This window comes from Dipodomys spectabilis, unplaced genomic scaffold (assembly GCF_019054845.1).
Source record: "Dipodomys spectabilis isolate Male_0828 unplaced genomic scaffold, ASM1905484v1 ptg000289l, whole genome shotgun sequence".
NCBI lineage: Eukaryota > Metazoa > Chordata > Mammalia > Rodentia > Heteromyidae > Dipodomys > Dipodomys spectabilis.
In genome coordinates, this window is record NW_024870966.1 from 1,403,909 (window position 1) to 1,425,856 (window position 21,948).

Below are 21,948 nucleotides of genomic sequence, written 5' to 3' on the forward strand. Positions count from 1 at the left end.
CCTTCCGCTGGGCTGGTACCAAGAACTGTTTATTGGAAAAGAAACAGGAGCCTGGCTCCTGTGTTAAAGTGTCAAATACTCTGCATGGGCCTTGACTGAGCTGCTGTTCTGAGAGGCTGACCCGTTGTCCCCTCACACTTTTATCTGCATCCCTGGGAATTAGTGGAGTCTTTCATTGCCGTCTTGACGTCAAAACACCAGCCTCTAGACACCTCTTTTATGCATGAGGACTTTATTGAGTTTTCCAGGGCTGGCGTAACTTCTTGTCTGAAATCCGTTTTTTCTTCCATCCTTACTGGAACTCAAGAGGGAGGAGGTGGCACTATCCTTAGGAACGCCCTGGTGCCCCCCAGCTTAGCCAACACCATCTGTGCCATTCCCACCTCTGCAGAATTCTCACCAAGTGAAGCTTCTTTAAAAATAACCTATGTTGTCAGGCTTTCACAGCCCCCAGGAAGGGCTCAGTCTATTGCCTGCATTTTTCAAGTCCAGCAGAAGCTGTGGCTGTTTTAAAATGGGGCCTGAGTACAGGCTCACAAGGGGCTTCCCTTTCCCTCCCAGAGGAGGAGAGGCAGTGGCCTCAATGGAGCTGGGGCTAATTAGGTCTGGTCTCTGGAGGGCAAGGAGGGTTTGATCATCTAGCCAGGGGATGGAAAGGCGCTTAGGCTAGTGTCAACCCCACAGGTCAAGAGAGTCTTCCATATTTGAGTAGGACCTGAAGGTTGAATGTCTCTTTTCTTTAGTGGGTAGGGTCATCGACTCCCCTTTTCTGAGGAAGGTTTGATGGATACTGATCCAGATTCACTCAGCAGGTCTTTATTGTCTCCTAGGAGTCAAGAGCTCTTCTCATAGTTGGGGGCAGAGAAGAGGAGAGGCAAGTTCTTGACCCCAATAGCTTCTCTTTCTGATCAAATGAAAAGTAGAAGAGAAGTAAGGAAAAGGTTTAAATGAAACAAATAACACTATGAGTCCAGATACCTGTTAAGTATTCATTATTACATCCCAATGCAGTGGTTCAAAACAATAAACAGCTCATTATCCCATGGTTTTGTGGGTCAGGAACTTGGGGGTGGTGTAGCAGGTTCTCCTGGCTCAAGCCCTCTGGCAGGCTTTGATCAGGATGTTGGCTGGGTCTACTCCTCACTCATTCACATGGCTGGCAGGTTGGTGTAAGCTGTTGGCAGGAGGCCTCAGCTGTTCTCCTGGTGGCCTGTCCTTGAGACTGCTTGGCTATCCTCATATCATGGCTGGCAATCCAACAGCACAATGGGAACTGTTGAGTCTTTTATGCACTGTCTTGGAGCTTCTACACTGCCATTTCCCTGCTATCAACTGGGATACAGATTAGCTTTGCTCTTGGCCAGTTAGGCTAATAGAGAGAAACCTAAATACCCAAGACTAGAATTTCTGGGACCATCTTGGAGGCTGTCAACAACAGATGAGAGTATAGCAAATGAAATTTCCCATCAGGAAAGACAAAAAGACATTCTAAGCCATTCAGTGGCCTAGACCACATGAAATTACTAGGCTTCCTGCTGGTTTGAACTAGGCCTGATAAGCTGAAATTTTATTGTAAAATGATATGCTCTGCCTCACCAGGAGCAGAAAGGATTCTACTTCTCCTATTTATGAGCCTATTACTTCTCTGATGCCCCAAAATAGGGACAGTGAGTGATAATAATTCTCTAGATACACACAGAAACCTTAAAACTACTGGGCTCCAGGCCATCTTGAAAGAGTAACCATTTCTAGAAATGAGTTTAATCTAGTAGACATTTGCGGCATTGTCAGTCTCCTGGGTACCTCGTCCATATTCCCAAATATGTGGCTATTCTAGGAGCTTCCAAAAGATAGATGACAGTCTTACCTGAACAAGATTAGGTTGGGGTTCTCTTCACTTAGAACCAAAGAGGCCCGGAGTAAGTTAAAGACTTTTACATGGTGGTTTGATGAGCCTTGGTTGGGGTGAGGACAGGAAAATTATTCTGGGGCGGAGGAAAAGCAAGTAGGGTGATGGCTGAGAAATCAGGAGAATGGCAACACAGGTAGGAATTGCAACCACAGAACCCTTTTACTATGGGACTCTCTGACACCTACTAGGCTTCTTGCTGACCTCTGCTCCAAAGGCATAGGACCTGTCTTCCTTCCTCTATTCATATCTTCTATGGCCAGGGCATGAGTCATAAGCTAAGGTCTGTAGTGCTGTTGGTGAGTGACTGTGGGCCATGCCTGCCACTCTCAGTCTAGACCCCAGCACGGACAGGCATCCATTCTTCCCTTCCTTCTCTGGCCTTGTGCCATATGTTGCTCTGAGATGGTTAGTGAATCCCTTCACTCCAAGCCTGCTAGGGATATTCAGATGGGAGCAGGGACAGAGGACAGGTAGCTGAGATTTACACAAGCTTTGGGCTGGCCAGGCCCATCTGACCTGGATCTCTGTGGAATGCCATTCATGTAGTGATTCTGCATTCTTGCTGGGGAGCAGAGAGGAAGCCTGATGGATCTGCAGCATGTGACAAGTTATTGACCAGATCCTGGCAGGATGAATGCCTACCCAAGGCCTGGTGAAGGAGCTTGGAAAAGGGTAGTTTACAAAATGTTTGCAAGATGAGGAAATCAGCAGTGCCTATTGCTCCACCCCTGAGCCATCACTTCATCCCAGCATGCAAGGCAAGGGAAAGAACATGCAGGAGGCCAGCTTGCAGGGCCTAGAGGGTTTCAGAAGACGCGTTAGGGGCTGGAGGTACTAGGCAAGGGAGAGTGGTGGAAACGAGGCCCACATTCATGCCTCAGTTCCCACCGCTGGATCAGAGTGGCTTCAAGGACAGCTCCTTTTTTCAGCACAGACAAGACACCAGGCCAATGTGGATGAACTGGGTGTTTCTCCAGAAAGGATCATGGGAGCCATGCTGCCAGCCAGGCATATCATTAGCCACTGCCTTGAAAAGCCTGGGAAAGCTTACCACACCAAGCCTCCTGACTTCTCTGACTTCATCTTCCTTCCAGGGTATAGAGCATCTCCAGAGAGAAGGTGACACCAAGTCAGCCAGGGCAGGGCAGAATCCAGCATGGCTCTTTTGAACACGTGGCAAGTTCTGAGGGGGAGGCATTTTCACAGCCAGGATCTGTTTTCTCTGGCATTTTCTGAGATTGATGATGTAATTAGAGCAAGCCCAGAGCGTGAAATGCCAGGTTTGTAAACTGCGATGTCCAGAGATGTTTATGCTCTTTGGCAGCACAGATAGATGACTAATCCTTTGTTCCCTGAGCTCAATGGAGCGTTTTGCTCCTTGTGAGGGCAGCACCTGCTCCCCAAGGCTGTCCTTACATATGTCATAAATCACAGCACAGAGATGCCCACAAATGGTGCCTGCCTTGGTTGGCACCTTCCAAGGGCACTGAGTTCTGGGAAAGAAGAAGGGGTCAATGGGCAGAGTGCAGAGAAGACTGTGGGCAGTCCTTCTGTTGGGGAAGGGGATCTCCCTTGCTGGTAGGAATGCACCATTTTACAGATGGAGCTGAGGGGAGCACTCCTTGGCATTAGACTTCCTTTTTCTTTTCTTTTTTTTTCCCTTAAAAAAAAACTTTGAGTTAGGATGGTTCCGGATACTATGTAGCTCCGGTTGGCATCAAACTCTTGATCCTCCTCAGCCACCCCAGTCCTGGAATTCCTGACAAGCATCACCATTCCCTGCTACCACTCTTTGAAGTCCATCATCTGCCATTTCTCTTTTTCTTTCCTTTTTTTTTTTTTTTTTAAATGGTACCCGTACTGGGATTTGGACTCAGGGCCCGAGTACTGTCTTATAGCTTTCTTTACTCAAGACTGGAGCTCTGCCTCTAGAATCACACCTCTACTTTCAGATTTTTGCTGGTTAATTAAAGATAAGAGTCTCTTCCCCTTTCCTGCCTGGGCTGGCTTCAAACCACAATCCTCAGATCTCAGCTTGCGGAGTAGCTAGCATTACAGGTGTGAGGCATTGGCGTCCAACCTCATCTGCCATTTCTTAAACCAAATCTGACTGTAAAATTCTGAGCGATTGGCACAAACTCTTATTTGCTGCTTCCACTGTGGTTTGAAGCTGATTTAAGCTGGTTTAAGCTTTCTCCCACGATGGAGCAGAGGTGTTCACAGAGCCATGGTTTTGCAGGGTGGTCTCCGTGTTAGGTGTGTGATCTGCCTCAAGCTTGTCTGTCATGGGTCCTCTTCACTGTAGGTGGTCTCTCCAGACTCATCCCCCACAAACCCCAGCTCCTCTTGGGGGTCACTATGGAGACATGACCCTCCACTTCAGGTGACTTCATAAGTGTAGCCTTCTGGCAGCCTCCTAGTGGTTTTTCTGCCTCCCAATACTAATGCCCCTCAAGTGGTGGTGGCCTGACATGGTCTCTTCAAAGAAAGGCCCTTTGATCCCAGGCCGGGGAGGCCTGTCCCCGTGTGCTCCCAGCTGCCTCCCGACGGAGCTGTGCACCCATTCAGCCTCTGCTGGGAGGCAGCTGACCCGAAAGTAATGTGTTTAAAAACACACACACAAAAAAAACATGGCTTTCAGAGCCCAAAGCAATAATATTTTCAGCTGGTTATTGAGACTGATCAGTGAGCCCCAGGGCTCCATTTGGTTAAATAAAACTGCGTTTGCAAATGTATTTTGGGACAGTACAAATTTCAGTGTTCTGGGTGGGATTAAGTTACCCCAAATGGTGGTCGGCCATTTGCCCAGGACCTGAGCCCTGCAATGCCATGGCTATATCTCCTGTGCCAGACCACAGGTGGGGCTTCTAGAGACACAGAACACATGATGCTTTTCTGCTTCCCTTGGAAAAGAGCAGTTGGTGCTAGAATGTGCAACCCCTTTAGAGGTGTCAATGCTTAATAAGCTGTAATCTATATGAACCTTTTATTTGACCACTCCGAACCTCAGTGCCTTCATCTGTAACTTGGGAACAATAATACCTGCTGTGTAGGGCAAGTTTATCATCAGTACCCTATTGGTGTGTGTGTGTGTGTGTGTGTGTGTGTGTGTGTGTGTGTGTGTGTGTGTGTGCGCGCGCGCGCACGCACGCACATGGGTGAGTCTGTATGTGGTTGTGAATTTTAAGTGCTTGTTGGGAAGCACAAAGGAAGATATCAAGAAAAAGGAGCAACTTTCTCTCCTTCCAAGTATCTCAAGAAGTCTTCAGTCAAATCATAGCATCAGGAAAGCCTCCGTTGTTCAGGGCTCCTCTTGATGGTGAGGAGGAATTTGCTCCTGGAGAGAGGCTATGGCCCAGTGACATGGTGGGAATTGGAGGCCAGTGGGCCAGTCCTTGATCTGCTGTGACCTTGGTAATCCCTTTACTTCTCTGAGCCTCTTCAAAATAAGGGGTTGGATTCCTTCTGGAACCATCACCCCACAGTCCTAGGATCCAAATGGTGGTAGGTTTTGTGTTTCTCCCCTAGAAAAGGTTGTGGCTCTTGGCATTGCCATTAGAAGAGAGATGGCAAGACAGGAAGCTCACTTGCTTTGGATGGAAACATGCCCAGCTCTCCCTGTGGACCTGACCTTGCTCTAGTCCCAGTTGTCCTGGAAGCATCAAACCCAAGACCTAAGCCGCGAGATTGCCTTGGACTCAGCAAGGATGGTTGAATATTTAGCTACAGAGGATGCCTAGAATAGGAGCTGGGGGTTGCTCTGCACTGGATCATTGCAATGCATCCCATGAATGCAGGAACCTTCTTGGGTCAAGGAAAATGTATAAATGTCTTGGTTTTGGAGTCCTCCCTTCTTTAGATTTCAGTTTCCTTGGCTGAACCAGCCGTGGACCCCAGTAATCGGAGTCCTCAGTTCCTTGGTGTTCAAAAAGAGCTCTAGGCTTGGAGGTCTGAGTCCCAGCCCTGCCACCTCTGGTTACATGATCCATGCAGTAGCTTTCCATTGTGAAGAAGGCTACAATGGTAACCCCTACCCCTTTGTAGCACTATCCTGGCTCATTTGTGTTATTCAGCTTTCTATCACTGTGACAAAATACCTGAGAAAAAAAATCAACTTAAAAGGAAGAAAGGTTTACTTTGGCTCCATTTCAGAGGGTTCAGTTCATGGTCAGCTGGCTCCGTTATGATGTGAGGCTGAACATCATGTCGTGAGAGCATGTCAGAGAGGAGGCTGCTCGCTTCGTCATGCCAGGAAGCAGAGGGAGACGGAGGGATCAGGGACAAAATGCATCTTTCCAGAACATTCCCCAGTGACCTGCCTCCTCCAACCAGGCCCCAACTCCTGCTTTCCACCACAACCTCAATAATGTCATCATATTATGAGTCCATTAAGGAATTAACCTATTGATTAGGCCAGAGCCCACGTGATCCATTCATTTTCCTGAAGTCCCTCAGCTGGCAACCAAGCCTCCCGACACAGGAGGAGCCTTTGGGGAGACATTTCAGGTTTAAACCATAACAGAATTGTTTTTCCTTGAAAGATAATCACAATGGTGATACCTATGGCATTTGTGCACTGGGTATTTATTATGTACCAGGCCCTGAACTGAGGGCTCTGACACTTCGATTTGCTCAGCTGCCCTATGCAGAGGTGTCATAATGCAGAGTACCTCTGAGTTCTTTATAGAGAATTGTGCAAATCAGGTCACATGGCTTGGAAGGTCTGAATACCCAAAGCAACCTTTCTGTGGCCTCTTAGTTTGGTGGCCCATGATATTCCAGCGTCTTCCTTTGATTGACTGATGTGACATCCTCAACACTAGCTGCCTAGTTGCTAGTCCTGCTAGCCCTGCAGAGGATATGACCCCATTTCTCTGGGCATTCCTGTTTGTTCCTCTCTCCCCATTGGCTCTATTATACAACCTGTGTGGAGAGTATCTCCATGGGAGAGTGAGGGACAGGTCTCCACTCTACCACACCCTGCTCTCTGGCCCTAAATTTCCTGCCCTATGGAAGCAGTGGATTGGTTAGGTGACCTCCAGGGGGTTCCAAGGCTCCGTAACTATATGAATTTCATGAGTAAATCTGTTAATGTTCTTTTTCTCCTGTTATAGGCAGAATACGAAGTTACTCCAGATGAAAAACTTGGAGAGAAAGGGAAAGAAATTATGACCAAGTACTTCACCCCAAAGGTAAGAGACATGGGAGTCCCTATCCAGAAATAGAGGACCCCAGACCCCAGCTGGGCCTGTGGGAAGCCTGAAGTATGAGTCTCATGGCTGCTAGTAGTGGGGTCAGAAGTTTCTAGAAGAAAGGACTCAGCAGGGTGCAGTGCCGACCAGCTGGTGAGGGCGGAGCTGGGTGGTCAGTAGGGAAAGGTAGAGTACACATCACATAGGAGTGGAACACACAAGAGAAGGCAGAGAATTCTGGAGAATGTTTTAGCGAACACAGAAGGGAAAAGGGCCATCCTGACCCCACTTCAGTATCTACCCATTGGTTGAAGCAACTAGGATAGTGACATCCTCTGTGTCCTAGCAATCTGGGTTCCCTGGATCTGCTGCCTCTTGGCCCAACATAACAGAAAAGAGTTCTTGACTCATTTAGTGCTCTGGACCCAGCTTTCTCACCCACTCAGACAAGCAGCCTTCCCTCACTAGGCCTCACTTTCCCTTTTCTTAAAGTGGCCTTCCTACTAGACCCATCAGATAGAAACTGTAAAAGCCAGAGTTTGTTTGTTTGTTTGTTTTGGTTGGTCATGGGGCTTGAACTCTGGGCCTGAGCACTGTCCCTCAGCTCTCCAGCTCAAGGCTAGTGCTCTACCACTTGAGCTATAGCGCCACTTCCAAAAGTCAGAGTTGAGACATGAATGTGAAGGTTTTGTTGGCACCCCAGGCTCCTGGGGACAATGACATCTTCATCTTGCTCAGGTCCCCCCAGTAGGGCACAGTTCATAGAGACCATCCCAGGCTGTGTGTGGACTGTGTCACTGGGCCTGCAGAACAAGGTCCCAGCCACCAGTTCCACACACACACATTTGGCCCCAGTTCTGAGCAGGTATATTCTTCACCTGCCCTTCAGCACCAAGCCTTTGGCATCTGTGGATCCTCAGGACTAGGTGTCAAGAAGGACCATCATGAGCATGGTCTCTGCTCACCCACAGTCATAGCAATGATGTATGGTGAGACTGCAGATGGATGCATTTCTATCTCCTAGGCACCAGGTGAAACAAAATGAACACCCTGGCATGAACAGGTACCTTGAGCTCAGAGGAGACTCCTCCTGGAGGAGGAAGTACCTGTGAGAGGCCGGTGGTGATAGGACAGGAATCTGGCTGAGTTCCTTATGCACCAGACCCTCATAGATGTTACCACTAATGGTGCCAGAACCCATTGAGATACCCCTGTTAATAGGCTCCAGGGCCCACACAGCATGCGTAGGCTGCTAGCCGATGAACTCTGCATTGCCCTCTGCCAAGGTCTTTTCTCACCACAGCTCAGCTCTCCACCTGTAGCCCCTTTGAGGCTGCCACACGCTGTCTCTCAAAAATACTGGTGTCTAGACACTGAGGGCCCATCATGTCCATGTCAAGCACTGACGCAGAGTCCTTGCAGCAGCTACAGACACTCTATCCTACAGCTACTCAGTGAGGCTGAAATCTGAGGATCACATTGGAAGCTAAGCTGGGCAGTAAAGTCTCCCTGAGACTCTTATCTCCAATTAACCATCAGAAATCCAGAAGTGGCACTGTAGCTCAAAGTGGTAGCACACTAACCTTGAGCGGAAGAGTTCAGGAACAAGCCCAGGATCTGATTCAAGCTCTATGACTAACAATGAAAAAAAAGGAAAGAAGAAGAAGAAGGGGAGAGTTGAAAGGGTTGTCATCTCCCCAGACACAGAGCTAGTCAGTGGCAGAACTGGGACTTGAACTCTCCAGTCTGGGTAGTTTGGGGGCCCTTGGCCTTTTCCCTAGGTGAACTGTTGCCCCCACCATTGCCCTCCTACAGCTAATGAGGATGGGGCACTCTCTTTACCAAGCCAGGATAGGCTCTTGTGGCTCATCTGCATGAGTGTGGGGCATGGGCAGGCATCCAGGCTGCCACAGAGTACCACTCCCTTCTCTTCCCTCCTCAGCCAGCAGACCCTGAGCTGGTCCCTGCAGCCTTTCTACCTCTGCTCACATTGCTTCATCTTCTCGAGGCTCCAGGCCCAAATTTCCCATCAGCTCAGATGGTTTTACAAGTGCCTCCATGCCTGCCAACATTTTTCCTTAAGTACTCCTCAATTTTTGAAATTTAAACTGCACCATCTGTTGCCGCCCAGGGGCCTGGGAGAGGCCGTCCCTTGGGGTTGGTTATTTTCTTACAATAAATCTTGCACTGCCCTTCCAGCCTGCTTGATTTTTCAGGGAGTCCCACAAGGGGCTCAGCTAGTGGCTGATGCCCTAGCCAAACCCCCACCCCACTTGTAGCCATTCTCTCAGACCCATACCATCTTTGCCCTGGGCTTCTCCTCAGGATGTAGCTCATGTGTTGGCTCCAGGCCGTTTTCTGAGCATAGCTGTAGGACACTGACCTGTGGAGAGGCCATGTTGTCAGTAACCCATAGAAAGTGCCAAGTACCATATCTCCGCTGGTAAAGACCCATCTGGCATGTGAGCATGTTAAAGTCTCTGAGAAGGCCGGCAACGAGGAAATTGGTTTAACTGCTAACAAAGCATTTCCCAAACTTACTTGACCACAGAACTTTCTTTTTTCTCATTTTTTTATGTCCATGACCACACCTACTCTTAACATCCTCTTCCCTGCTGCCTCATTAGGACCCCCACTGCCCAATCTTGATTTCCATGCCTTGTTGGCTTTGTTGTGGCTGTTCCCTGGAAGGTCCTGTTGCTTCCCCATCTTGGCATTTACTGTTTCTGCCTCTGTCTCTGCCCAAGATCTCCTGCACAGGGTCTCCTCAGCCTCCGGTCAGAGCCATGGATGCTGAACACCCTCTTCCCCCCCCCCCCCCCCACCTATACACATGACAACCCTCACATTGAATGATGGGGACAGGATGTCCGCAGACACAAGGTTGGGAACCCTCAGTACAGAGACTGGTTCAGGGCATGGATGGTCAGTGTGGTATGAAGGAAGGGATCTACCCTCCAGACTGTCTGGCCCCGGGAGCCATGTTGAGGAGGCTGACACTATGACATCGCACCAAGAGTCACAGTCAAGACTTTGGACAGCGTATGTATTTTAGGGCTCATTTTATGTCTCTAGACATGTGGAAGAGTAAAAGAGAAGGAAGAAGGGCTAGGGGGTGGGGGCCATTTCAGGAGGAACTGTTGCGGGAATCATGGAGGGATGTGAGGGTGGAGAGAAGGTTGCTGGGCAGGCACACAGAGGTGGGGGGAAGGCGGGGCTCAAAGGTGACTCCCTAGCTTTTGTCTTAGGTCTCAGAGATGGAGGATGAGGATGGCTGCTGCCTTTCTATTTTTCAGAGTCGGGATTCTTAGCCATTACCAGTGGTGAGGGCATGTGCTGCATGTGCCTGCTGGGCACAGTGCTGGACACCTGCTCTCAAGGGTCCGGAGACTGTGAAATACAGAGGGAGTCAAGGAGAGGTTCCGTCCACAGGCCCCTTACCTCTCCTGCTTCGTGGCCAGGCTCTGTCTTTTCTGCCATGGAACCGCATTCGCCCATGGGAGACACTTGTCACAGCCTTGTTCAAAGCTTGCATCCTACGAGGCAGCTTTGCTTTGCACCATCTGTCAAAGACACCATGCACCGGGGTGCTCTGGGTGGATTGACAGCTTCTCTGACATAGTTGAAGGCAGAAGAGTGAGGAGGGTTAGGAAGACCTGGTCCAAAGCCAGACAGGACCTCTTAGCAGCACAGCTCTGGGAATGTGACTGAACCACCTGGAACTGTGGGTTCCTCCTGTCCAACGGGTAGGGCTGTGGCCAGGATCATGACACAACCAGCAACTATGACACTGTAGCTCATGCATCCAAGACATGGTGGTGACTGTCCTCTGCCTTCCCCTGCCTTCTCTGAGCTTTCACAATCACGCAGTGGAATAAGGAAACCATTCAGACATGGAGCTCCCAGTGGTGGAGTTGTGTGAAGACAAGGAACAGTCTAAAGGGCCCTCACTGCTAAGGGCTCCACAAAAAGGCTACACTCATGAAAAGGCAATATATTAGTCAGGATGATTAATATAAGCTGCCACAATAACCCAACAACAACAACAAGGGGCTTCACAAACACAGATTGTATCTTTGTTGTATTCCATTGGATCCAATCCTAACTCACCTAGTTTTCTGTGGATGACTCATGGATCCTAGCTGCTTTTAGAGCTCTATTTCAAAAATCTTGAACAGTTCGCCTATGGCCCTCACCAAAGAGATTAGAATGAAACAGGCACAAAAGTTTTACTGCCTTAACCCAGAAGTGACACATAGTACTTCTTCTCCAGGTTATTGGTCAGGAGAAAGGCTAGAGAAAGTAGAGATACATCTGAAAGACTGAGTAAGCCTACCAGTAGATCCTCCTCCCTCTGTTCTCATCCCTCAGTCCCCAAGCTGTAAACATGTGTGACAATCTAGTCTCAGTTGCTTGTTTGACAGCCATGAACTTGGTGTGTCTCATAGCTGCTCTCAGAGGAGGTGGCCAGAGAGGGTCACAACCACTCATGTGTGGCTTCCATAGAGATCTGGACCTGCAGACCAGAAGAGATACAGATGACAGGGGAAGGGAGGGTCACTGAGCTGAATAGTAAAGGACCATGAAAACAGTGTTATCTATCACTCACCATTACAGACTTCAGTTTTTTAAAATAACAGCTTTATTGAGATCTAAATCACACAGCGTAAAATTTACAATGGTTTTGAAAAAATTTAGTCGTAGCCACGTCCCCATGGCTCATTCCTAAAATCCTAGCTACTTTAGGAGGCAGAGATCAGAAGTTCATGGTTTGAGGCCAGACTCCATCTCCAGTTAACCAGCAAAATGCTGTAGGAGAGACATGGCTTAATTGGTAGAGCACTGAGCCATGGGCAAGCATGCAAGCTAAGCAAGATTGTTAAGCCCTGAGTTCAGACCCCAGTGCACTCTCTCTCTCTGTCTGTCTCTGTCTGTCTGCCTGTCTGTCTCTCTCTCTGTTTCTCTCTCTCTCTCTCACACACACAAACATACCTGCATGTGCGCACACACACACACACACACACACACACACACACAAATTTAGTCATATAACATCATCCCTGCAATTCCAGGGCATTTTATTACCCCCAAAAGAAATTCTGTACCCATTAGCAATCACTCTGTGTTCTTTTTCCCACCTGGTCTCTAGCAGCCACTAACTTCCTTTGTGTCTTTATTCTATTTTGGACGTTATATATGAAAAAGAATATGAAATATGTGGCCTCATCGTGTCTGGCTTCTTTCACATATTATTTTCAAGGCTCATCCATGTTGTACCATGCATTAGCACTTTTCCCCTTTTCATAACCAAATAATATTTCAGTTTATGGGTATGCCATATTTTAGTTAAGTTTTCATCAGTTGAGGAACAGTTGGGTTGTTTATATGTATAGTTTGACTAGTGTGAGTAATATTGACTAATAATTGTGACTTATGAATAACGGTGTGAACAAGCATGTATGAGTTTTTGGGTATACACACACCCTCATCTCACGGTAATAAATAGGAATGGAATTACCACATTGTATGGCAATTTCCTGTTGAATCATTTGAGGATCTGATTTCCCAAAATACCACACCATTTACATCCCTAACAACATCCAGTTTCAGCATCCCAGAATTCCAGTTTCTTCACATCCTTACCAGCACTTGTGATTTCCCATCTTTATTATTTTATCCATCTTCATTCATGGTATCTTGGTGTGATTTTTGACCTCCATTTTTCTTTAGTTTTTTTGTTATTGTTATTTTTGTTGTTGTTGGTCATAGGGCTTGAACTCAGGACCGGGACACTTTTACTCAAGAGCAAGCATGCAAGCTAAGCTCTTTTACTCAAGGCCAGTGCTCTACTACTTTGAGCCATAGCACCACTTCTGGATTTCTGGTGATTAATTGGAGATAAGAGTCTCATGGCTTTTCCTGCCTTGGCTAGCTTTGAACCATGATCTTCAGATCTCAGCCTCCTGAATAGCTAGGATTACAGGTATTAGCCATCAGTGCCTGGCTTTGGCCTCCATTTTTCTAGTGATTGATAGATAAGTTGAACATTTTTGTGTGCTTATTGATCATTTCTATATTCTTTTTAAAATGTCTATTTAAATCCTCTGCCCATTTTTTTTTTTTAATGCCAGTCCTGGCACTTGAACTCTGAGCCTGGGTACTATCCCTGAACTCCTTTAGCTCAAGGCTAGCACTGTACCACTAGACCCACAGCTCTATTTCCAGCTTTTCCTATGAATAATTGAAGATAAGAGTCACACAGACTTCCTGCCCCAGATGGCTTTGAACTGCAATCTTCAGATCTCAGAGTAGCTAGGATTATAGGCATGAGCCATCGGCGCCCTGCTCTCATTTTCAAATTGAGTTCTCTTTTTAATGTTGAGTTGTGAAGAGTTCTTTATTTATGTACTCTGGTTATAAGTCTCCTCAGCTGTATAATTTGCAAATATTTTCTCCCTGTCTGTGGTTTATTGTTTGTTGAGGGGTGGGGTGCTTTGAATTTCAGGGAGCTTTACCACTCTAAGCCGTTTTGCTGTCGTTTTCTTATGTAGGGTCTTATGATCCTCCTATCTCTGCTTTCTGAATAATAGTTGGGATTACGAATGTGTACCACCATGCCCAGCTGTCCTTTTGTTTTCTTGATGATGCTTTTTGAAGCACAAAAGTTTTCAATTTTGATGAAATTCAGATTTAATTTTTGTTACTTCTTTTTTAGATAGCTTGTTTTAACTTTGTCTTATGTCTTTGTAAGAAGGCCTTGTTCCCTGCAAACAGGTGTGCACAGGGAGAAAATGAATGAATCCTATCACAGAACCAGTCTTCCTCTAGAGAGCCAAAGCCTTGCCTGACTGTCAGAAGGTGAGGCCCAGGCCTGGGCTTCATGAGCATGCCATCCATCCCCTTGACACGACAGCACTCCACCCTTTGATCCCCTGTGATACCAGCTTGGCACTGGCTTCTTACAGACCTTCTTGTTGATTTCCAGTGACTCCTCCCACCCCCAGAGGGCATTAGCCCATTCTATAGACCAGGCATCTGAGAATTAGGTAGAAGAAGTTGATCCAGAATGGCGGGGCCAGGGCTTAAGTGCAACCCTGAGTGGCCTGAGTCAAGAGTGGGAGCTGTAGAACATTTTGTTGTGCTTCGTTTTAACTGGGCCCAGGAGCCACCACCCTGAAGACCAAGGCACAGCAGGTGGCTCCCAGTTTCCCTGTTTTCTCTAGGTCCTATCAGTAGTTTCCAAAGGAAGCTCAAACCTTGCGAGTGGCTTCTCTTGCGCATGCCTGTGTGTGGTTGTCCTGGACAGTGGAGATGGACAGGAGGGACAGGCAGGTTTCTGGAGAGATAAACGGCCTTGGCATTCCTCTGGGATGCCAGGAGCTCCCAGCACAGGCAGCTCTTGGAGTGTATTTCTTGCCAGAGGTCTTCAGGCCAGATAAACAATGTTAGGGTAGACAGGGAAGTTTGTTCCTGTGAAGGGGCAAATTACCAATCAAGTGGCTTCTGCAAAAGAAAAACCTGTCCATGCAGCTTCTTTGGCTCTGGAAAAACATCTGAAAGTGAAGAGCTTGAATGTAAAGAAATCATTATTACAAGTTCACTTTCTCCTTCTCCCACTTCAGCAACCTCTACCTCAGAAGTCTGCACCACCTTAGAAGTCTCTCCTCCCCATCCCCAGGTGTCCACACCAGGCCACTGAGCAAGCCAGAGCAGGCTGGTTCCCAGCACATTCCTGGTCTCCAGGACCACATGAAAGCCTAGTCTTTCCGTGGCCAGCTATGTAACCTTGGAGCCTCATGATTAAAAAAAAAAAAGGTGCATATCTGGGCTCTGAACTATCAGCATCTCATAAAACCTTCATGGCTTTTGGCATTTCTGCAGTTCTCTACATAACATTTCCCTTTAGATCAACTCATGTTTTCACTTAATGATTTTGAAAAGGAAATCTTGTATCAGAAACATTCTTAGAAAACCAATATTCGTGAATCTTGCATAAACATTGCTGGGAAAATTGGCATTGTTTTTGTCTGTCTGAGGATCAGAAGCTGCCTTTCTTGTTTTAGTGTGTGTCAGAGACATGTTAATAACACACTGACTAGAGGCTTGCTCGAGAATTGAACTGAAGAAACTTTTTTCATTATCATTTAATTTTGTTCCCAAACCTTCTAAACCCTCTCTCATCATCTCTGGAAATCCTGGGTTGACTCTTGACTTCCCATCCATGAGTCTTTATGCAAAAGATGGTTCACTGATGGTAGAGACTGTGTGGACAAGGACAAGAACACAGAACCAGGAATCAGATTCCTTCCTGGAAATTGTAGCCTTGGAGGAGGTAGTATAGGTCCACCTAACCATCTAACCAACAAATGATTTCCAGGGCAACAAGGGCATGAGACATGGGGTGCTTGAGCAAACCCCTTCTTTCTGTACTGCTTATCCCTGTGGAGTTGGGATCTAGCTTCAGGCCCTGGGGCTGGCCTTTTATCTCTACTGAGATTGTTGGCCCTTGTCACCCAGTCTCAGAACAGGTCTCTTCCCTGCTGCCAATGACTCCAATGGATTCAGAATCTGTCGTCACCCTCGGAGACTCTGGCTATGTGGCTGGCTAAAATGGAAGGGCAGCCGGGCCTTATATTTCATTTCATCAGCTTCTTGTCATAGCTCCAGGAAGAGGTTTAAGGATGGAAGAGGATTGGAAAGAAAGGTCAAGAAGCTAGGTGCAGTGACATGCCTGTAATCCTAGCTGAGGTCAGGAGGCTGACAATTCAAGACCAGCCTGGACAGAAAGTTCACAAGATGGGCTGGGAAGGTGGCTCAGTGGTAGAGCGCTCGCCTTGCATGCCTGAGGCCCTGGGTTCGATTCCTCAGCACCACATAGGCAAAAAGAAAAAAGCCAGGAGTGGCGCTGTGGCTCAAGTGGTAGAGCACTAGCCTTGAGCTGAAGAGCTGAAGGACAGCGCCCAGGCCAGAGTTCAGGCCCCACGACTGGACCCCCCCCCCCCCAAAAAAAAAAAACAAAAAGAAAGAAAGTTCACAAGACTCCTTTTGTTTTTTTCTTTCAATAAGTCAAAGTTTACTTCTGCAGAAGGGTGTACCAGCCAGCAAGACCCCTTTTCAACTAATAGCTATGAACAGTGACACACACCTGTTATTCTAGCTATGGTAGGAAACATAAAATAGGAGGATGGCAGTCAAGGCAAAAAGTGATGCCTTACCTCAAAAGTAACCAGTGCAAAAAAGAATGCTGGGAGTGGAGCTGTGGCTCAAGTAGAAGAACGAAAATCACAAGACTCTGAGTTCAAGCCCTAGTACTGGTACAGATTAAAAAAAAAAAAAATGCCAGGCGTCCATGGCTCACACCTGTAATCCTAGCTACTCAGGAGCCTGAGATTTTAGGATTTCGGTTCAAAGCCAGCCCGAGCAGGAAAGTCTGTGATGCTCTTATCTCCAATAAACCACGCAGGAAACCAGAAATGGCACTGTGGCTTAAGTGGTAGAGCACTATTCTTGAGCTGAAAAGCTGAGGGACAGCACTCAAGACCAGAGTTCAAGCCCCACAACCGACCAAAAAAAAAAAAAGCTAGAGGCTTAGCAAGTAGACTTCTCTTCAATTTTGGGAAAACAGCAGAGAGAGAACTCAAAAGAAATGAAGCCATAGTTATGCTTGCTAGGCATCCTGGGGCGACTACTGTGTGCCTGGAACTTCATATCCCACACTTCCCTAAGTCCTCATACAGTCTGAAGTGATGAGAATCACGCTCACCTAGGGTAGGCTGCGGCTCCCCAGGGAGTCTCAAGGCCACCTACCCTGGGACTTACTGACAATTCTACATACAACTTTCTAGAGGACAAATAGATAAAGTTGTGCCAGGCTGGGAGCTAGACTGCTCTAGTCTTCCGACCCAAAATCAGGCTCAGATGATAAGTACAGTTAGGGTTCTGTGGAACCCAGTTTGAAAAACTATTAAGCTAAGCCAAAGCTCTTCATTTCCTAGATGAAGGAAGAGAGGCCCAGGGAGACAAGGACACACACAGTGACACAGGTTAGAAGAGAAAATTAGAACATTCTTTACCAGGGCCTCCACAAATCCATGGCTATGACCTCAAATGGAATCCTTCTGCATTCATTTTCCTCTTTGTTCCATCATGGCTGACCTGCAGCTGGGCTCAGATTCCCCCAAGGGTGTTCTTTTTTGTGGGCCAGTAAGCGTCTACATGCTGAGACATTCGAGATGCCTCAGTGAAGCTGAGAAGACAGCCAGTGCCAGACATCCACCACTTAAGTCCACCACTGAATTGTTAACTTGCCCATACTTCTTTAGTGAAAGGGGTTTTTAATGTAGGATGTGGGAGATTAGCATTAACTGAGCACCTGCTGTATGCTGTCTGACTTCTAGATCACTTCTATCTCCACTACAGTCCTGGGTGGGAGACGTTAATTGTCTCTATTTTATCCTTACCTAATAGTAGAGAAACAGGGACAAGTGCAAACAGGGACTCAATAGATACTTGTATGCAAATGTTTATATAAAAACATTATTCACAATAGCCCAATGTATCCACCACCAGATGAATGAATAAGCTAACACAATGGAATATTATTTAGCCATAAAAATGAAAGTTCTTACATATGGCACACCATGGATAAACTCTGAAAACATTGTTCTAAGTGAAAGAAGCCAGATCTATTCCACTTAGATGAGGTGGCCAGAATAGGCAAAGCCATAGAGACAGAAAGTAAATTTACACATTTATTGTTTAATGGGTATAGTTTCTGTTTAGTGAGATCAATGTTTTGGGGAACAGATAGTAATGATGGCAGACATGATTAACTCAGTGCCCCTGAATTGTGTTTTTATTTTTGGTCGTGGAGCTTGAACTCTGGGCCTGGACGCTGTCCCTCATGTCATCAGCTCAAGGCAAGCACTCTACCACTTATGCCACAGAGCCCACTTCCAGCTTTTTCTGCGTATGTGCTGCTGAGGAATCGAACCCAGGGCCGCATGCATGCGAGGCAAGCACTCTTCCACTGAGCTACCTTCCCAGCCTGAATTGTACATTTGAAAAATGGTCACTTTTGTATTTTGCCATATATAAAAAAACAACGAAATAATACTAAGGATGGGATCTGACCAGAGTCTGGCCAAGTCTAGAGGCTGTAGTCTTTCTCCTTCACTGTGTGGTCTTTCCAGAACTTAACCAGAGACAAAATATCCTCTGGAATCAGCTTCCCAGGGGAAGACAGGAGTGGCACGGCTGAAAGAATGAGTTAGTCCCAGGGTGAGGCAGGGCTGGTGTCTGAAGCGTGTCCGTGCTGGCTGGTCTCTTCTTGGCCCCCAGCCTGGTTCTCAGTCTCTGGTGTCCTTGTGTGCTATGTCATCAACATTTTCTCACATCACAGGTTCCCTGTGCAGCATTTTAAATGACTATGTAATTGTCCTTCAAATAGACATCTTCCTGACCTTCCTTTCCTGAAACCAAATTGTCTTTGCCCACAGCCTGATTTCATTTCAGTCCCTCATCCTCTGCTGCCACCTCCCACCCCCACCCCATGTCCTGGAGCCTGCCGTGCCCAGCTGAGGTTCCTCACAGCAGGCCCCTTCCATACTGGTAGAGCTAGCCCTGCCTCTGATGGCTGTTCTATGCATATTGTATTTCCTGCCCCAAATTCCTCTTTTTGGAGTGGCTGGAAGGCAGTCGCCAGCTTCCTGAAAACACCCCTGACCCAAGCCTCACTTGGATGGTCAGGACACTGGTAAGACCTGTGCCAACTTCCTGTGTGGCCCTTCCCATCTATGGTGCCTGTGCTTGGCCAAGTTTCTGTGTGGCCTTCCTCATTCATGGTACCTGTGTCCCACCAACCTCTGCTGTGGTGCTACCCATCCATGGTACCTGTGTTCTATCAACCTCCTCTGTGGTATTACTCATCATGATGCCTGTGCTTGGCTAACTCCCTGTGTGGCCCTTCTCATCCATAGTGCCTGTGTTCGGCTAACTTTCCGTGTGGTACTACCCATCCATGGTACTTGTGCTTGGCCAACTTCCTGTGTGGCCCTTCTCATCCATGGTGCCTGTTTTGGGCCAACTTCCTGTGTGGCCCTTCTCATCCATGGTGCCTGTGTTCAGCTAACTTCCCATGTGGTGCTGCCCATCCATGGTACCTGTGCTTGGCCAACTTCCTGTGTGGCCCTTCCCATTCATGGTACTTGTGCTTGGCAAACTTCCTGTGTGGCCCTTCTCATCCATGGTGCCTGTTCTTGGCCAACTTCCTATGTGGCCCTTTCCATCCATAGTGCCTGTTCATGGCTAGCTTCCTGTGTAATGCTACCCATCCATAGTGCCTGTGCTTGACCAACTTCCTGTGTGGCCCATCTCATCCATGGTGCCTGTGCTTGGCCTAATTCCTATGTGGCCCTTTTCATCCATGGTGCCTATGTTTCACCAACCTCCTCTATGGCACCACCCATCTCTGGTACCCATGTGCCACCAACTTCCTGTGTGACCCTATTCACCCCTCATGCTTGTGCTTGGTTGTCTGTGTGGCTCTATTCCATAGGCCTTGGGCAGAGAAATAATATCTCATGGGGGATAAGGAGGTTCTAGGTAAATCCCTTGTATGTTAAGCTCCTTGTTCATCCTCAAGACTCATGGAATGAACCCATTACTAGAGAAAAGCTGGTTTGGGAACTGTGGACTATGAGGGCAGTGGACACTCTAGAAGATAATGGCTGGATGTGTCCTTGCTGCCCACTCACGAAAAGCCTGGGAGACTCTATCTTCCTGCTGTAAGCACCTTGTGCTCAGCCCCTTAGGACCTGCACTCCATTTGTGAAGTCTCCACACATGGTGGCATATTGGTCTGAGTAGAGCGAGCAGGGTGTAAAAACCACTGTCCAGTGGCTGCTCTGGGCTACAGTTCTGCATGGAGAGCTCTGCAAATAGCACTCCATCTCAGGTCACAGACTTTGGGCCCCCAGGTCACAACCAGGAATTATCACATTGACAAAACTCAGCCGACCCCTTGCTCCACGTCTGGCACATTTCATTTTGTTAATTACCATCTTTTGCTTTGACGTAAAGGGTTGAGGTCTGGGTCAGGGTCGTGGTGTCACTTCCTTTCGTTCTCATTAGAAGTGTCTCAGGCCCCTGGCTAAAGTCTGCCATTGTTTAAAACCCCTAATTCCTCAGCCTTTCTGTGAAAAACAGAGGAAATGTGGGTCTAGGTCTTTTGAGCCCAGTCTCCTTTCCCCTATCCCCTTTTGAGGACATGGCTGTTTCTCAAGGGTTCTGTCTCCACGTTGTTTACACAGGGGATGTCGTGGGCCCATGGGTTAGCTCAGCAGGGCTGGAATGCCCACCCCAACATCTCCCAGCACAGCGCTCACTCCAGGCCCTTCCTGATCATGTGACCTGCTGTGGGGTTGGTGGTTCCATTAGCTTACTGTCTCTTTGGGGTCCTCAGAGGTAACTGTAGGCTCTGAAAGCTGTTGAAAGCTATCATTTTACCATAAGGAAAAATTAAACTTTTTTCTGTGCCCTAGTCTTTTGGATGATTTCCAGTGTATAGACACCAGGAACCAAAGATGGAAGAGGGTCTCCTCACTGCCTGTCACACCCCTTTCTTTCATGACCTTGGTCAAACCTGACCTCAGTCATCAAGGCATCTGTGTTGATGACTGAGGGACCATGAGGCTGCCCATAGTCCTCATTGACCTTGAACACCTGCCATTGGTGTTGAGTTAGCCTTTTTGAAGTCCTCGATCTGGAGTTCTGACTTGGGCACAGAAATGAACACTCAAGGGACAGTGAACCTGTGGACTCACTCTGTTCGGTGTAGTTCCTACCCTTGGCAGTCCCTTCCTACCCTGGCAGAATCCAGCTATCCTTGAGGCTAGCTCCACCACTATCAAAGAAATACAGAGGATGCCACTCTTTAACACCTAAGGGAGTTAACGAGTTGCCAGAGTAGTGGCCAGTACCTAGGCTGTAATGCAATTAGGAACATGACCTGAAACACCAGCTGACTTCCAAACACAGTGCCAGCCTGTTGTTCCCACCTTCCCTCCACTAACCACGTGAAACACTAGAGAGCTCACACTCCAGGTTTTCAGACTTTTCATCAAGAAAGGCCAAAGATAGCAGAGCCAGTGCCATTGTTCCAGGGGCTTGGTGACCAGCAGAGGAAGGAGACAGACTCTGGAGGCCCACTGGAGAAGAGTCCATAGACAGAGCACTCTGCATTGGCAACGAAGACCCAGGCTTGTGGGGGCTAATGCTTAAAGGATGTGGGGAATGACTTTTCTTTCAGGACAAGAATAGTATGTACAAAAGGACATTTTGAGGTTGGAGCCTTAAAACTTAAGAGTGTTAAGAGCTGCAGGTTCTTTGCATCTGTGTTCTCAATTTTCTAGATGTGTAGAACACCTTGTAGCTAGCAGGACTGTGTGTGCAGAGCCCTGAAGCTTGAGCTTCCTCAGCTTCAGATACCCCTGTTGATGAGAGACCAGGTCCACCTTCATGGTGAGAAGTAAGCCTCATAATGAGCTACCCAGTGGCATAAGAACATGTCAGCTTCCTAGCCTCCATCACAAGAACCTCCAGCCACTGTCTGTCTGTCCAGCTGAGTCTGTGCCCAACAGAGCTGCGAGTGGCACTAGGCCCAGGCCTTTTAGTCCACCCCTCACTGGACTGACTGCCGGACCCAGCTGGGAGCTGTAGGATGTTGACATCAGACCTAGAGTGGAGGGAACTTGGCCTGTGAGCCTGGGGCTGGGCTGGTTCAGTTTCTCTGCAGTAACTCGGAAAACAAAACCCTCCTATTTTCCTTTGATCTGTTCTTGTTGG

The 21,948-nt window shown here is 47.7% G+C and overlaps 1 protein-coding gene across 2 annotated transcripts in view; it reads left to right on the forward strand.

Annotated features, from left to right (window-relative positions):
• Grk5 (G protein-coupled receptor kinase 5) overlaps positions 1 to 21,948 on the forward strand; it is a 194,256-nt gene that overhangs the window by 132,734 nt on the left and 39,574 nt on the right. For both annotated transcript variants that reach the window (XR_006151020.1, XM_042701422.1), the window contains exon 4: positions 7,027 to 7,104. Coding sequence is in view for 1 of the 2 variants with exons in the window: in XM_042701422.1 (XP_042557356.1) it covers positions 7,027 to 7,104 (78 nt within the window). In the remaining variant the exon portion in view is untranslated. The remainder of the gene's footprint in view (positions 1 to 7,026; positions 7,105 to 21,948) is intronic.